At 38.5% G+C, this 17,069-nt stretch overlaps 1 protein-coding gene across 3 annotated transcripts in view; it reads left to right on the top strand.

Annotated features, from left to right (window-relative positions):
* Positions 1–17,069, top strand: part of AAGAB (alpha and gamma adaptin binding protein) — a 74,204-nt gene that overhangs the window by 8,087 nt on the left and 49,048 nt on the right. For 2 of the 3 annotated variants that reach the window (XM_070468698.1, XM_020910717.2), the window contains exons 2-4: positions 12,404–12,594; positions 12,726–12,822; positions 13,158–13,247. In XM_070468698.1, the coding sequence (XP_070324799.1) occupies positions 12,404–12,594; positions 12,726–12,822; positions 13,158–13,247 (378 nt within the window). The remainder of the gene's footprint in view (positions 1–12,403; positions 12,595–12,725; positions 12,823–13,157; positions 13,248–17,069) is intronic. The other variant, XM_070468699.1, reaches the window with a different exon arrangement.

Raw genomic sequence — 17,069 nt, 5'->3', positions numbered from 1 at the left:
TTTTCTTAGTAACTAATGATGTTGAGAATCTTTTCATGTGTATATAGTCCATTCGTATATCTTTGGTCAAAAGTTTATTCAGATCTTTTGCTCATTTAAAAAAATTGAAGTATAGTTGAATTACAATACAGTGTTGTGTTAAACAACAAAGTGATTCAGTTATATATATATCAGATAATTTTCCATTATAGGTTATTATAAGATACTTATAGGTTATTATTAGACAGTCCCGTGTGCTGTCTTGCTGCCTCTCTATTTTATGTGTAGTGGTCTGTATCTGTTAACCCTGTGCTCCTAATGTCTCTTCTCATCCCTGCTTTGGTAACCACGTTTGTTTTCTGTTTGTGAGTCTATTTCTGCTTTGTATATAGATTCGTTATTTTTTGAGTCCACATATAAGTTATATCATATAATATTTGTCTTCCTCTGGCTTCACTGAGTGTAATATTGTCTAGATCTGTCTATGTTGCTGCAAATGGCAATATCATTCTTGTTTATGGCTGAGTAATATTCCATTATATATGTATGCTGCATCTTTGTAAACCAATTGTCTGTTGATGGGCACTTGGGTTGTTTACATATCTTACTTTTTTCCCCATTAAAAAAACCTTTATCTTCTTATTAATGAGTTGTAAGAGTATTTTATGTATCCTAGATAAAATTCCTTATCATGTATGTAATTTGTGAATATTTTCTCCTGTTCTGTGGCTTATCATTTGGTTTTCTTGATGGTATCTTTTGAAATGCAGACTTTTAAAATTTTGATGAAGTCCAATTTATTGATATCATAGTTTACTTTTTCTATAATCTTTTGACTGTATGTTGTCCAGTTATGATTTTAGCCTGTTTTGAAGAAGCTTTTGGGTACTGGGATGTTGGGTCTATTACCTTTGTAATGTTTTTCATTGGACCAAGCTTATTTTCAATGCATGCATACAGAATAAATGTTCTTTATTTAATTTATTCTGTTTTGACAGGTTCATCTCAAATATGTTTACCTTCTTTCAGAATAAGTTAACATCTGCTGCAGATTCTATTGTCAACTTGAGCTGACATCAGTATTTTTGGTGTGAAGTTTAATTACTTGATGCTGGCTTGTTTATTATGAAAATTACCATTTGAGTGTAAAAATTATTTTCATCTCATAATTGTCCTGTTCAGGCTTATGTGTTCTTCATTTATAAATTATTTTCGAAACATCTAAGATTAATTGCCAGATAATTTTTATGGTTAAAAGAATTAAAAAATACTTTTAAGATAGGTTTTTGATCAGATGCAATGAATGGCATTTATTTCTGTGGTGGGAGGTTATTGTGCCTGGCTGTAAAAGGCTAGCTTCAGTTCTGTAAGAAAGAATAAAACCAGCTGTGCATTCCACAGCTTCTTTTTTGTTTCATGAATACAGTGAAGTCAGTGCCACAAGTTCTTTTGCTTTAAATTAGGGTTTCCAAGCATCAGCGTTGTTGACATTTTGGACTGAGTGATCTGCTGTGTGGGGCCGCCCTGCGTGTTGTGTTCCTGGCCTCTGCCCGCTAGGTGCCAGTAGCATCTCCCCAGTTGCAAGAACTGAAAACGTCTGCAGATGTTGGCATGCCCCTTGGAGGCAAGGTCGTCTCCCAGTGAAGAGTCACTGCTTTAGATAGGTGTCTCACACTATGAGAATAATCATGGGATTGAAAGGAGTCCCCTCCTTTCCCCAAGTGTAAGTAGGAGTTGTCTGTCAGCTGTGCCACTGGGATTGATAAAGTGGTCTTTGCCAGAAGCCCATGAAACTTAGAGGCTGGTGGTTCTTCCTTGGTCCTCTTAAGGCACTCCTCCATAATCTCTCTCTCCTACCTGCCAGCTTCCTTATGTTCTTTTGTGCATATTGCTCTTTCATGGACAAACAGAGACACTCCCACCCTTAGTTATTTTTTTTTTTTGAACTTTTTAGTTTTGTATTGGGGTGTGGCTGATAAGCAATGTTGTGATAGTTTCAGTTGGACAGCAAAGGGTCTTAGCCATACATGTATTCATTCTCCCCCAAGCACCATACATATCAGGTATCCATTCTCCCCCAAGCTGCTGCCCCATCCAGGCTGCAACATAACATTGAGCAGAGTTCCCTGTGCTATAGGATAGGTCCTTGTTGGTTATTCATTTTAAATGTAGCAGTGTGGACATATCCATCCCAAACTCCCTAGCTGTCCCAGTTATTTTAACATGAAGATGTGGGAACCATTTCCAGATGGGTATTCGAAGAAAGTCAACTTGAGGAAAAGGAGGAGGACTGAGTTGGATTTCCTCTGCTTCAACTTTTAAAACTTAAGCCCCAAAGCATATGGAAATGTGAATTTAGAGAGTGACCAGAGAGGACTGTGTGAGGAAGAGGTAATTAAGTGTTGTGAGCAAACCGGAATTGCTGTACTCTTGTTAAAGCAGGCATATGTTGCTTTAACTCAGTCCAGTTCCTCTTCTCAGTCACTTAATACTGCTCCACTGATGGGGCTGTCATCTACACGCAGACAGATGTTGCATTTATGTGCACCAGGAGGCTGCGGGATGATTACTCAGAGAATCACAGATAAGAATTTCCTGACATTTGTCTCTGTAAAGTCCCAGCCCTAACCTTGCAGTTTTAACCTTTAAATGGCACACAGGCTCCAAAGGCCCTTTCCACTGCAGCAGTATGAGCTACTCCTAGTGATTGGGGAATAATCTGGCAGTTAATAACAGCTACAGAGTTTTTGACAGAGCAGCACCCACCTTATACAACGTTCTCATGAAATTGTGGTTATAAAATGGTCACTGGTTGCAACAGCCCAGAGCCATTATGAATTTTAAAGATTTCTGTCTTTCCTCCTCTCTGGTTAATGAAAACCCTGGCTGTCATATATTTTCCCGAATCACATTTCGCTCAATTCTTTTCTTTCATAATGGTTGCTTTCCCCTTCAGCTGACGTCAGACTCCACTGCCTCCTATAATTTTCCTAATTGCTTTCTCTTCTGTCTCAGTCTGCACAGTAACAATGGAAAAGAAAAATTCAAGAAGGCTGACTTTGGGGAGGGAGGGGCCAGGGAGGCTTAAGGGAGGTGGTTATTTCCTAATTGTAATGTTTCTTAGGCACTTTCCGCCACGCGGGTGTAACTTGTCCTCCTAGCGTCAGGAGAGCTGTCACACGTGCAGGACCCTGAGCTGGGGAGGAGGACGTGAGCTTACTGAGGGCCTGCTCTGTGCCCGGAGCCCGCCTGCGCTTCTTGTGCAGTGTTTTATTTAATCTTCAAGGTGCCATTTGAGGAGTGTTTTTATCTCCTGTTGCAGGTGAGGAGCTGACAGAGAGGTTAATTTGCCGTTCTCACCCAGGGCTAGCATTCAGCCCTCTGACCCTAGGGCTGTGCTGTCTCCTTTTCCTGTCCTTTTCAGATTAGCACCACTGTCATCTCAGAGGGAAAGGGAAGCAAATGTGGGTCCCCGGAGTAGTGTGCACCATGAAAGACCCTGGTGTTGGGGTGGAGGTTACAGTCCTAGGCTGCAAAGGCAGTTTCAGGTCTATGAGAAAGAATAAAACTAACTGTATTCTCAGAAGAGTTCTGCTTTCTGGAAGGATCATCTTGATTTGAAATGGCAGCTATCACTTCCCTCAAGGCATAGAAAATAAGATTTTAACCACTGGACAGCTCTTTGCAAAGAATATCATGATTAATTAAGTGCCCATTAATTCTACTGGTATTAAAAGTGTCTTTAATTGTCCAACTGAAGGAGATAGGAATACTCTAAAAGAGTGTCAGTTCCTCGAGTGCACTAATTTGGTCTTTTTCGGCTGGAGTAGATGGGAGAAGAGGAGTAAGGTAAAGGTTATATTTATATATATGTATGTATGAAATTGGATATTTATGCTGTTTGAGAAATTTGCCTTGGATCTTCAGTCTGCTTCTTAGTTCACGATGAAGAGAGTATTACCTCTTGTTGATTCTAAACCACAAAAAGCTACTTCCCTCCTTTCTTTCATGATTCCTTTTCAAATTTATACTTTTTTCTGAGGGAAGGAACATCAAAAAGATGGGAAGTAGTACAAAGAGGGGCAAGAAGCAGAAGGAGTCTCTGAGTTGCTGGGCTGAAACTTTTCTTACAGTTCTCTTCAACTCTTGAATCTCTTCACTGACTTCCTGTGTGGGAGGGACTGTAGGGGAAATAAATTCCCCCAAAAGTGAGAAATAAGTAGGAGCTTCTGGAGAAATGATGGCTGTTTAAGTTTCTCAACCAGGGAGGGAGATTTATACTGTGCTTAAAGCTGGGGGAAAGGTTTATACTTGCTACTGGAACCGATTTGACATTTAACTTCTCATCTAAAAGCGTTACGAATTAACTATTTTAAGCTGTGAAACCACTTGTAGTAACAGACCCAGCAATTAATCACCTAGTATTTGTCTCTTAAAAAATGATGTATTACAGCTCCACCAGGTGGCTGCCGGCAGTGTGAATGAGACAGGCCACCACCCTCCAGGAGGAGGGAAAAGCTGCTCTTGATTGCGCGTGTGGGCATCATTTTGAATCCATCAAAATCCAGTTGAGTGCAGGGCTTCCCAGGGTACAGGGCTTCCGAGGTGGTGCTAGTGGTAAAGAACCCTCCTGACAATGAAGGAGGTGTTAAGAGACACGGGTTTGATCCCTAGGTTGGGATGATCCCCTGGGCCTGGTAACTCAATCTAGTGTTCGTGCCTGGAGAATCCCTTGAGCGGAAGAGCCTGGGAGGCTACGGTCCATGGAGTCACAAAGAGTCAGACACACCTGAAGCAACCTAGCATGCATGCAGGGCAAAGAAGAGAGACCATGGCAGGTTTTTCTAGGAAGTCTGTCTGGCAAAAAACTCCCACAAGATCACTATGACTCATTTTTGACTTATAAATACCCAAACCTGTAGACAGTTTTCTGATGGGTTAGTTGTATCTCTCATGTCTTTGGGTATCCTCATTCTGGCTGTTGTTTTTGGTTTTCATGAAAAGGCGGAGGATACTTAGGCCCGTAGTTGATTTTAGCTTGTGACTGTTAGACACCTGAATGTGACTTAGCCCAGATGCTAGATATTGCAGTGTGTAATGTACCACAGTGGAGTAGGAGAGATGCTAGTGACCTGGACTTTGTTTTAGGCTCTGCTCCTATTAGGCAGGTGGCTTTTTTTTTGGTTGTCAGTTTTCTTATCTGGAAATGAGTGAATTATACTGACCATCTCCATAAACTCTTAGCCATGTACACCAGCATTTGAGTGGTTTTTGCTTTAATTTGGAAAAGAATAAACTTGTTAAACATTTGAAACCAAATATAAAAGATGAAGGAGAAAAGCTATACTTAGTGTAGACATTTACATTTTTTAAATTAAACTCTACATTATGATATTGATGATAAGAACTAGAATGAGCCAATCTTCACTTTTCTCTCTCTGGTTCTAATATGGCACAGATGTGATAATAAAGCCCATATGCAGCCTTGCTGAAAGTATCTGATTAGACATAAAATGTTGAAAAAAAATCTGATAAGTAAATTGAGCCATCAAGTTGTTTTAGGCAGTGCAAAGAATGAAAACAAAACAAAAAACCCACTCAGCTCCTAAATCTTTGAAAGGTGAAATTCATTTTTCCAACTTACTGGTTCTATTCTCAGCTAATATAGAGAAAAGAGAAAGAAATAACTTCTTTCTACATGTTAAGTAATACCTTCTTGTTTGAAAATCAGTGGCAGTAGGTAATTGGAATTTTAGGAGCTCTGAGTAACGTTGTTTGTCCTCTTGTGTTCTAGACATTTATTAATAAAATGAACCATCCTTAAATGGATCCAAATATTCTGTATTGCAGTTTGTGAAGTATATGACATGTCATTGATTTAATTTTTTCATGTTAGTTGAAGACACTGATTTGAAAAAAAAATGTAATCCATATTGTATTCCAGTGTCTTAACACTACAACCAGTCTAGGAAATACCAAGAACTGGCTGTGATGCTGATAGGAACACTGGCCCCTGGCTCCTTTTACTTCCCCAGAACAGCACTTAACAAGGAGGTTCATCACTGGACTTCTTCAGCTTCCCCAGTTTAAAAACAACAAGTCAATTCATTATTTTAAAAAAGTACTCATGAATGAAGATGATTCCATATGGTGGCTTGTCCTGCCCTTAAAAAAAACAAGTTTATACTTTTTTTGCTACACCCCTTGGTTCAGTTTGTGTTCTTCCATATGTGCTTTTATTGGCATATTGCTATACCACCTGCTTGGAGTTTGAAATGTTAGTTTTGGATGCAACATTGACTTTGATCTAAGAGTTCTTTGGTTTTTATTCTGCAAGACATTTATATGAAAGCAGAATCTTTGATTTTAGTAACTTATGTGTTCTTCCTGCTGTTTATTTCTTGTCATAATGTCCATAATTTCTTGTCATAATGTCCATACAGGACCACTATGGCATTATTGATAATTAATAGAAGATTATAACTTGAGATAGAAATCAAGCAGAAAGAACTACCGATTTCTTAAAGAGACAAGGTAAACTCTGATTTTCAAATAGTGGCATAGACCTTCTGTTAATATGAGAATAACAATTCTAGTTTTGGTGAAAAATTTTGGAAAGTTATTTTCAAAATGTGCCTTATGGCAAAGGTAAATTCCTAAATTTATTTTAAATTTAATTTTTTATAATTAAAAAGTTTTATTTTCAGCAGGCCCGTTCTTCTTAATAACCACATGATGAAGTTTACTAATGAAAGAATGCATGTTTGTACATACATGCTTTATATATTATATCTTATTCCTAGCAGTTTGGGAACTAAGTAATTTCTACATATCTTTGTTGAGCAGAAACTATGGCAGTGTCCCAAATATATAATCCTAGGTCTGGAATTTTAAATTTAACTTCCAGTTTTCTGTGTCCTGCTAATTGTGAGTTTGAGGAATTTTTTTTTTAAATTTATTTTGTTGAGGTTTAGACGATTTATGATGTTAATGTCTGCTGTGCAGCAACGTCATTCAGTTATGCATATATATGTATATGTTCTTTTTCATAATCTTTTCCTTTGTGGTTTATCAGAGACTATGGAATATAGTTCCCTGTGCTATATATAGTAGAACCTTGTTTATCCATCCTGTATATAATAGTTTGCATCTGCCAATCCTAAACTCCCAGTCGCTCTCTTTCCCACCCCCCCATTTGTGTCATATTTTAGAATCTACATATGAATGATAGCATATGGTGTTTGTCTTTTTCCCTGAGTCCTGTAGTATGGTAGTTTCTAGTCCAGCCACATCACTGAACATGGCATCATTTCCTTTCTTTGATGGTTGGGTTCCGTGGTGCACAGGCACCACATCTTCTTCGTCCCCGCATCTGCTGATGGACATTCAGGTTGTTTCCGTGTCTTGGCTGTCATGAACGGTGCTGCGACGAACATAGGGGTGCATGTATCTTTTCAAATTATAGTTTTGTCTGGGTATGTATCTAAGAGTGGGATTGCTGAATCATATGGTAATTATATTTTTATTTTTTTGAGGAACCTCCATACTGTTTTCCACAGTAACTGTACCAACTTACATTCCTCCCAACAGTGTAGCAGGGTTCCCTTTTCTCCATACCCTCTCTAGCATTTGTAATATACAGCCTTTTTAATGGTGGTCATGGTAGTTTTGATTTGCATTTTCTTAATAATTAATGATGTTGAGCATCTTTTCTGTGTGTCTTCTTTGGAGAAATATCTGTTTAGGTCCTCCACCCATTTTTTGATTGGGCTGTTTTTTTGTTGCTGTTGATTTATATGAACTGTTTGTATGTTTTGGAAATCAAACCCTTGTCAGTTGCATGATTTGCAAATATTTTCTCTAAGTCCATAGGCTGTCTTTTAGTTTTATTTATCGTTTCCTTTGCTGTACAAAAGCTTGTAAGTTTGATTAGGTCCCATTTGTTTATTTTTGCTTTTATTTCTATTGCCTTGGTAGACTGATCTAAGAAATGCAGAAAAAGGAAAGTGGCTATCTGAGGAGGCCTTACAAATAACTGTGAAAAGAAGAGAAGCAAAAAGCAAAGGAGAAAAGGAAAGATATACCCATTTGAAAGCAAAGTTCCTAAGAATAGCAAGGAGAGAAAAGAAAACCATCTTTAGTGATCAGTGCAAAGAAATAGAGGAAAACAATAGAATAGGAAAGACTAGAGATTTCTTCAAGAAAATTAGAGCTACCAGGGGAACGTTTCATGCAAAGATGGACTCAATTAAGGACAGAAATGGTATGGACCTAACTGAAGCAGAAGGTATTAAGAAGAGGTGGCAAGAATACAAAGAAAAACTGTACAAAAAAATCTTCATGACCCAGATAATCATGATGGTGTGGTCACTCACCTAGAGCCAGACATCCTGGAATGTCAAGTCAAGTGGGCCTTAGGAAGCATCACTATGAACAAAGCTAGTGGAGATGATGGAATTCTAGTTGAGCTATTTCAAATCCTGAAAGATGATGCTGTGAAAGTGCTGCAGTCGATATGCCAGCAAATTTGGAAAACTCAGGACTGGTCACAGGACTGGAAAAGGTCAGTTTTCATTCCAATCCCAAAGAAAGGCAATGCCAAAGAATGCTCAAACTATCACACAGTTGAACTCATCTCACATGCTAGTAAAGTAATGCTCAAAATTCTCCAAGTGAGGCTCCAAGTGTACGTGAACCATGAACTTCCAGATGTTCAAGCTATTTTTAAAGAAGGCAGAGGAACCAGAGATCAAATTGCCAAGAGCAAGAGAGTTGCAGAAAAACATCTATTTCTGCTTTATTGACTATGCCAAAGCCTTTGACTGTGTGGATCACAACAAACTGTGGAAAATTCTTCAAGAGATGGGAATACTGGACCACCTGACCTGCCTCTTGAGAAATCTCTATGCAGGTCAAAAAGCAGCAGTTAGAACTGGACATGGAACAACAGACTGGTTCCAAATAGGAAAAAGAGTATGTGAAGGCTGTATATTGTCACCATGCTTATTTAACTTATATGCAGAGTACATCTTGAGAAACTCTGGGCTGAATAAAGCACAAGCTGGAATCAAGATTGCTGGGAGAAATATCAATAATCTCAGCTATGCAGATGACACCACACTTATATGGCAGAAAGTGAAGAACTAAAGAGCTTCTTAATGAAAGTGAAAGAGGAGAGTGGAAAAGTTGGCTTAATGTTCAACATTCAGAAAAGCATCATGGCATCTGGTCCCATCACTTCGTGGCAAATAGATGGAGAAACAGTGGAAACAGTGGCTGACTTTATTTTTTGGAGCTCCAAAATCACTGCAGATGGTGATTGCAGCCATGAAATTAAAAGATGCTTACAACTTAGAAGGAAAGTGATGACCAACCTAGACAGCATATTAAAAAGCAGACACATTACTTTGCCAACAAAGGTTAATCTAGTCAAGGTTATGGTTTTTCCTGTAGTCATGTATGGATGTGACAGTTGGACTATAAAGAAAGCTGAGCACAGAAGAATTGATGCTATCGAACCGTGGTGTTGGAGAAGACTCTTGAGAATTCCTTGGACTGCAAGGAGATCCAACCAGTCCATCCTAAAGGCAATCAGTCCTGAATGTTCGTTGGAAGGACTAATGTTGAAGCTGAAACTCCAGTACTTTGGCCACCTGATGCAAAGAGCTGATTCTGGGAAAGATTGAAGGCGAGAGAAGAAGGGGCTGACAGAGGATGAGATGGTTGGATGGCATCACTGACTCAATGGACATGAGTTTGAGTAGACTCCGGGAGTTGGTGATGGTAGGGAGGCCTGGCATGCTATAGTCCATGGGGTCGCAAAGAGTTGGACACCACTCAGCAACTGAACTGAACTGAACGAGACTGATCTAAGAAAACATTGGTACGATTTATGTCAGAGTGTTTTGCTTGTGTTCTCTTCTGTGAGTTTTATGGTGTCTTATATTTGTACCTGTAAGTCATTGAGTTTATTTTTGTGAATGGTGTGAGGGTGTGTTTTAACTTCATTGATTTACATGCGACTGTCCTAGTGCCACTTGCTGAGGTGACCGTCTTTTCTCCATTGTATGTTCTTGCCCTCTGTCAAAGATTAATTGACTGTTGTTGTGTGGGTTTATTTCTGGGCTCTTTAGTCTGTTCCATTGATCCATATGCCTATTTTTATGCCAGTGTCTTGCCATTTTGGTTACTGTGAAGTGAAGTGAAGTGGCTCAGTTGTGTCCGATTCTTTGCGACCCCATGGACTGTAGCCTACAAGGCTCCTCTGTCCATGGAATTTTCCAGGCAAGAGTACTGGAGTGGGTTGCCATTTCCTTCTCCAGGGGATCTTCCCGACCCAGGGATCGAACCCAGGTCTCCTGCATTGCAGGCAGACGCTTTACTGTCTGAGCCACCTTACTTAGCTTTGTAATATTGTCTGAAGTCTAGGAGGGTTATGCCTCCTGCTTTGTTCTTTTTCTTTTTTTTTCATTTATTTTTATTAGTTGGAGGCTAATTACTTTACCTCATTACAGTAGTTTTTGTCATACATTGAAATGAATTAGCCATGGATTTACATGTATTCCCCATCCCAGTTCCCCCTCCCACCTCCCTCTCCACCTGATCCCTCTGGGTCTTCCCAGTGCACCAGGCCCGAGCACTTGTCTCATGCACCCAACCTGGGCTGGTGATCTGTTTCTCCCTAGATAATATACATGTTTCAATGCTGTTCTCTTGAAACATCCCACCCTCGCCTTCTCCCAGAGTCCACAAGTCTGTTCTATACATCTGAGTCTCTTTTTCTGTTTTGCATGTAGGGTTATCGTTACCATCTTTCTAAATTCCATGTATATGTGTTAGTATACTGTAATGGTCTTTATCTTTCTGGCTTACTTCGCTCTGTATAATGGGCTCCAGTTTCATCCATCTCATTAGAACTGATTCAAATGAATTCTTTTTAATGGCTGAGTAATATTCCATGGTGTATATGTACCACAGCTTCCTCATCCATTCATCTGCTGATGGGCATCTGGGTTGCTTCCATGTCCTGGCTATTATAAACATTGAGGAATATTTTGTATGTTCACCTTGTTGTTGTTTTAGTCACTAAGTCATATCCAACTCTTTTTGCGGCCCCATGGACTATATAGCCTGCCAGGCTCCTCTGTCCTTGGAATTTTCCAGGCATGAATACTAGAGTGGGTTGCCATTTCTTTCTCCAGGGGATTTTCCTGACCCAGGAATCAAACCTCTGCTTCCTGCATTTCATGCAGATTTTTTACCACTGAGCCACCTCGGAGGCCCATATATATGTTCATCTTAGTATGTATTAAAAAAGAGTTTGTGGCCATTTTGCTCTGTATTCTTATAATAACCCAGTTAGTGGCATGTCATTTTAGATCTCTTACGTTTATTTTCTACATCTGTGTAAAATGATGATTGTGGTTTGGGGTATGAGAGATGGGAGTTTGGGTTAGAACAGTTTCTGATGTCTCTTCCAGTTCTAAATATTGTATGACTTTATAGAAGCAAAAGGCTCCCTGATGGTCCAATGACTACAGCTATATTCGTTCATCATTGACTTGGCTTTTACTCTAAGAATTTTAAAAGTTATACCCTTACTACACATGAATTTCTGAAAGATTTGGTTCTCTCCTAAATAATTTAATTTTCTTGGCTCTTTTATATTAAAATTTGCCAAAAGTGTCTTTGTCAACGAGAATTTGAATTGGCTTTCAAAGAATCTGAACAAGGCTGAATATAAATGGAATGGGGTCATTTATCAGTATCCATTCTTTTATTTTATTAGTTGAATTAATGTGTCAGCATTTGGCCTAGGGACTGTGTGTAGCCCTTCCATCTTGTTAAAGGTTAGCCTTGCTGCCATCTTCCTTTTAGCTTGTAGTAAGTACAGAATAGTTAAATATTCTTGACTTTTCTTAGTCTTTGAGCTTCCAGAAAGTACGTAAGCAATAAAATAAATGTAACTTATTTTTTCTCTTCCACACGCTCTTTAGTAGGTGTTTTGTTAGATGACTATTTTGTGCTCTAGTATTGTCTAATCTAGTCACAGTAGTTTTCATATTCTCTTTTTGGCTGTGCCATATGGCATGTAGTATCTTAACTCCCTGACCAGGGATTGAACCCATGCCCCCTGCATTGGAAGCATAGGGTCCTAACCACTGGACCTTCAGGGAATTCCCTAGTTTTTATATTCTTAAAGAAAAATGCCAATTAATTGAATTAAATTATGTCACTCTTAACAGTCAAATTATCAAAGAAGAAAATAGCATAATAAATGGGATCCCCTTTGAAAACTTCAAAATCCTTGCGTAAAAAGAAGCAGCGGAAGTAGATGCCTTTTTAATATGGTATTTTACTGAGAAGCTTGACCAGTGTATATTGATTTTGCACTTTCCATGGTAATGTTGTGCCATTTATTTAGATATCCTTGGAACAGAAGATGTTGTTGTGGAAGTGACTGCCAACGATGCTGTGAGGTTTTATCCCTGGACCATAGATAATAAATACTACTCAGCAGATATCAGTCTGTGTGTGGTGCCAGACAAATCTCTCGTCACTGCAGAGATTGCGGAGTCTGTCCAAGCGTTTGTGGTTTACTTTGACAGCACACAAGTAAGATCTTGTTTTCCTTGGACCTTGAATAAGAAATTACTTTGTGCTTTTTCTTTCCCCTTTGCATTTTCTGTGAGTTCTCTTAATGTCTCTTTTTCTGTTTTTGTTTGTATATTTTTTTATCCCTCTAGAAATCTGGTCTTGATAGTGTTTCCTCCTGGCTTCCTCTGGCAGAGTCATGGTTACCTGAGGTGATGATCTTGGTTTGCGATAGAGTATCTGAGAACGGTAAGGCACACCAGTAGGTGGTACCCAAGTCAGCCATTCTTGGTAAATAAAACATTGGTCTCCTTAGCTCAGGGCAGGATGTCTTGTATGATTTTACTGCCTTAGAAAAATATCTTCAGCTTTTTCTCTTTAGAACCTTGCAGTATTTACATTTTATTTTTTAAGAATGGACACTTGGGGTTTGAAAAAATCATCTTTTTATTTATTTATTTTGGATGCCTTTAGAATAACATTGACATTAAAGGTTAACACTTTGAGATTGTGGAGAGTGTTGCAGCAATATTCATTTTTTTTTTTTTTTTTGCTTCTGAAGAATCTTTTGCATGTTATTTTAGGTGTAAACCGACAGAAAGCTCAAGAGTGGTGTATCAAACATGGCTTTGAATTGGTAGAACTTAGTCCGGAAGAGTTGCCTGAGGAAGATGGTAAGTATTTTTATGTCTGGACAAAACATAGATTTTGGATTCACAGATGAGAAATTATTTTAATTCCAGGAAGAAGAATCAAAGTGATATTCAAAACACATTATTTTTCCCTAGCTTTTTGAAAAGAGTTATGCAGAATCCATTGATGCAGTCTGTTAATCGAATAATCCATTTCTTTGGTTTTACCACCCATTTTAGGACTTTTGAAATGTTTGTGTTTCTTATGGATAGAGATTTCTACCTTAAATCTTAGTTCCCCAATCTCTTATCCTTTCTTTGCTGCCTATATTCATAAATAGTTATAAGTTTATGTTTCTTATTTTGAGTTCCTAGTAACCTGAGGCTGAATTCCTAGGGGCCCTAGGGGGCATGTCAGCACTATTTGTACATCTTTTGGACATTTGAAACCACAAATAGACCCACAAATGTCCCCCCGCCCTTGAGGGGGTAACTCTGTACTTACCTGCCTTCTACTATATTTTGGACCTTATATTTCTTTCCCTTTTTTTTTCCCTTCCCCCATTCTTCTTATGTTTTTTCCTTCCAAGTACGACTGTGCTAGCTACTGTGGAGTCTACCAAGATAAGACAGTTTTAGCCTCCAAAACCTTATAATCTGGTTCAAGAGATGAAACTTGTATACAAATTACTGAATACAATGGAACTTCCTAAGTATTATAAAAAATATACATAATGGTGCTATGGTGTTTCAGAGATCAAGAGGTTATTTCACTTCAGAAGTTCAAAGAATGCTTTGGCACTGTGAACTCGCACTTGTGAGCTGCTCCATGGGAAAGAAATAGAGAAGGTACTGGATTTAGAGCTAGAGGACTGGTGGGAAGATGCTAGTTGTTGCAAAAGACATTCTAAGTAGGGCAGCCAACTTGAATTAAAGTGCCTAGAGAGGCTAAAAGTAATCATTATGTGAAACCTATTTTTTTTTTTAAAGAAATTAAGAAATATTTTTCTATATTCTGACTTAGAATTTTTTCCAAAGTGTTGTTACCTTCCGGAATAAAGCCCCACCGGAGAAAAAGAGGACAAAAATGAAATTAAAAGGCTGATTTTTCTCCCTGTACATTTTTTAGAATATTGAAAACTATTAAGTGTAATTTCTCTTCCATGTTTTTCTAGAATTCTTGAAACTTGTGCCCTGTTTTACACTCTAGCATGCATGTGATTGCTTGCTTCTGGCACGAGAATGTTCTTTCCTATTGTCCTTGAGAATCAACATTTGCGTCATTTTCTTTATCTGTTTTCATTTTGGAATCTCTGCTTCTTTCTCTTGCTGTGCTGCTTCCTTACCCCTTGTCTGGATAATGTTCCTTTTTTTGAAAACATGTATTCATTTTTAATTGGAGGATAATTGCTTTACAGTATTGTGTTGGTTTCTGCTATGTGTGCATAGTTGCTCAGTCGTGTCTGGGTCTTTGCGACCCCATGGACTGTAGCCCGTCAGGCTCCCCTGTCCATGGGATTCTCCAGGCAAGAATACTGGAGTGGGTTACCATGCCCTCCTCCAGGGGATCTTCCCAACCCAGGGATCAAACCCAGGTCTCCCGCATTGCAGGAGGATTCTTTACCATCTGAGCCACCAGCGAAGCCTGGTTTCTGCTATACATTAACATAAATTAACCATAGTGAATAATTTTCTTGTATTCAGCATAATCTTTTTTTAAAAATTACTCAATCTTGTTCCTTTATTATGATTTTGTGTCTGTATATAAGGCTCTTTTTTTAATGGTTGTGCTGCGCGGCTCACAGGATCTTAGTTCCCTGACCAGGGTTCGAACCCTGGCCTATGGCAGTGAGAATGTGGAGTCCTAACCACATGTGGAGCGCCATATGTGGAGCGCCAGGGAATTCCCTGACACAGCTTAAAAGTAGATTTCAACACATTGTCTTTAGGTAAATTAGCTGAAACCTTCCTAGAATGTTTCAGTGCCAGTTGTTAGTGTATACCCTCATCATTTATTGGCATGTATTATTCCTTGTACTCTCATTGTTTATTGGCATGTATTGTTCCCATATATCTTCATTGTTTTTTCTCATGTATCCTCATCCCATATACCCTCATCATTTCCCACATACACCCTCTCGTTTATTGGCATGTATTATTAAACATCAATTTGAGACCTTATGTTTGTTTGTATTAAATTAATCTTATTGATTCTAGCTCTTTATTTCTGATCATATTTTTGGCTCCTGGTTATATATCTTCTGAAGTTTAGTTATTCTTTCAAGACTTGAATCACTGAAAGTTAAGATAAACATAGCTTTTATTTCTTCATATAAACACTGATGGTGATAAACTTGGCTTTGTTGAGTATTTCTGGTTTAATTCTTCCTATATTTCTGTTAGGTTGGTAGGATGGTATTTAAACAATCCATCATTTCATCATTTCTGAATGCCTCTTGTCTTTAAGGCACTATGTTAGTTTAAGTAGTGAGAATGATGAATTCAGTAAGACATGACTCCTGCCTTCAAGGAGTTTCCAGTTTAGAGGGGAAGGTTATACCAGTGAATTATCAGTTCCAGTGCATCTTTTCCATGGGAAAGGTACACAGAGTGATGTCATCCCCACTTTTCTTTGAGAATAGCATGAGTGATTTGCCTTTAATCAAATAGCTAATAAGTCATAGAGCCTGGCTTCACATTCAGATCTTACGACTTCTGATTTTGTGCTGTTCCCATTAAACCCCCCAGAATTGGGCCAGGCCGCTAGAGACAGGTTCTGTATGGACTGTGCTCTGTAAACTCTTAAAAAACTTTTTAAACCACATGAAAACTTTTAGATTCTGCTGCTGTTTTCCACATGAGTGTTGTAAGACTCAGCTGAAGGATTTTCATTTCCTTTATGCACACTCATATCTACATTGCAGATAAGAATACTGCCTTATTATTGGTATGCTAACTAGGATACCGATTATTTTTAGTGCCCTGTTATTTTTATTGTCAAATTCCAGAAGCAAGATAGTACCGATACTGAACTAATTAAACTAAGTTGTGAGTGTTTGTGTTTTTTTTTTTTTTAAATGACCCCTTGCCTGTCTCTTACACTTAGGGTTATAGTAATTTCATTTCTCACTCTTAAGCTGTCTATTTCTCATCAAAAAATTGTTATCTAGATAGCTATTATAAATAGTAATTATCACTGTATGGTTCCCATTGAGGAAAAGTTGGGGCATTTACTGGATTTTATAGCATACCAAGAGGACCTTTCCTGCCCTCAGGAAACTCATTGTTTATGAATAGCCAAGTTTGGTATTTCTAGTACTATCCCAGGATTGTGTAATTGGTGGAAACTAACATTTTCAGATGTTAATTGATGGAAACTAACATTTCTTGCCTTGAGAACTCCATAAACAGTATGAAAAGGCAAAATGATAGGACACTGAAAGAGGAGCTCCCCAGGTCAGTAGGTGCCCAATATCCTACTGGAGCTCAGTGGAGAAATAACTCCAGAAAGAATGAGGGGATAGAGCCAAAGCAAAAACAATACCCAGTTGTGGATGTGACTGGTGATAGAAGCAAGGTCCGATGTTGTAAAGAGCAATATCGAATAGGAACCTGGAATGTTAGGTCCATAAATCAAGGCAAATTGGAAGTGGTCAAACAGGAGATGGCAAGAGTGAATGTCGACATTCTAGGAATCAGCAAACTAAAATGGACTGGAGACTCTGGCCTATCTGTATTCCATAGACAACTTAAGAACCAAATATCTCTATGTGTGCCTTGAAACTTTTTTCACAAGTGGTTATAAAAAGTTTGCATATATTTTAAGTCCTAAGTGATTTTGTACAGGATACTTTGGCAGCAGTC

Source organism: Odocoileus virginianus, chromosome 6, assembly GCF_023699985.2.
Source record: "Odocoileus virginianus isolate 20LAN1187 ecotype Illinois chromosome 6, Ovbor_1.2, whole genome shotgun sequence".
NCBI lineage: Eukaryota > Metazoa > Chordata > Mammalia > Artiodactyla > Cervidae > Odocoileus > Odocoileus virginianus.
This window is presented reverse-complemented; position numbering and strand designations above follow the sequence as displayed.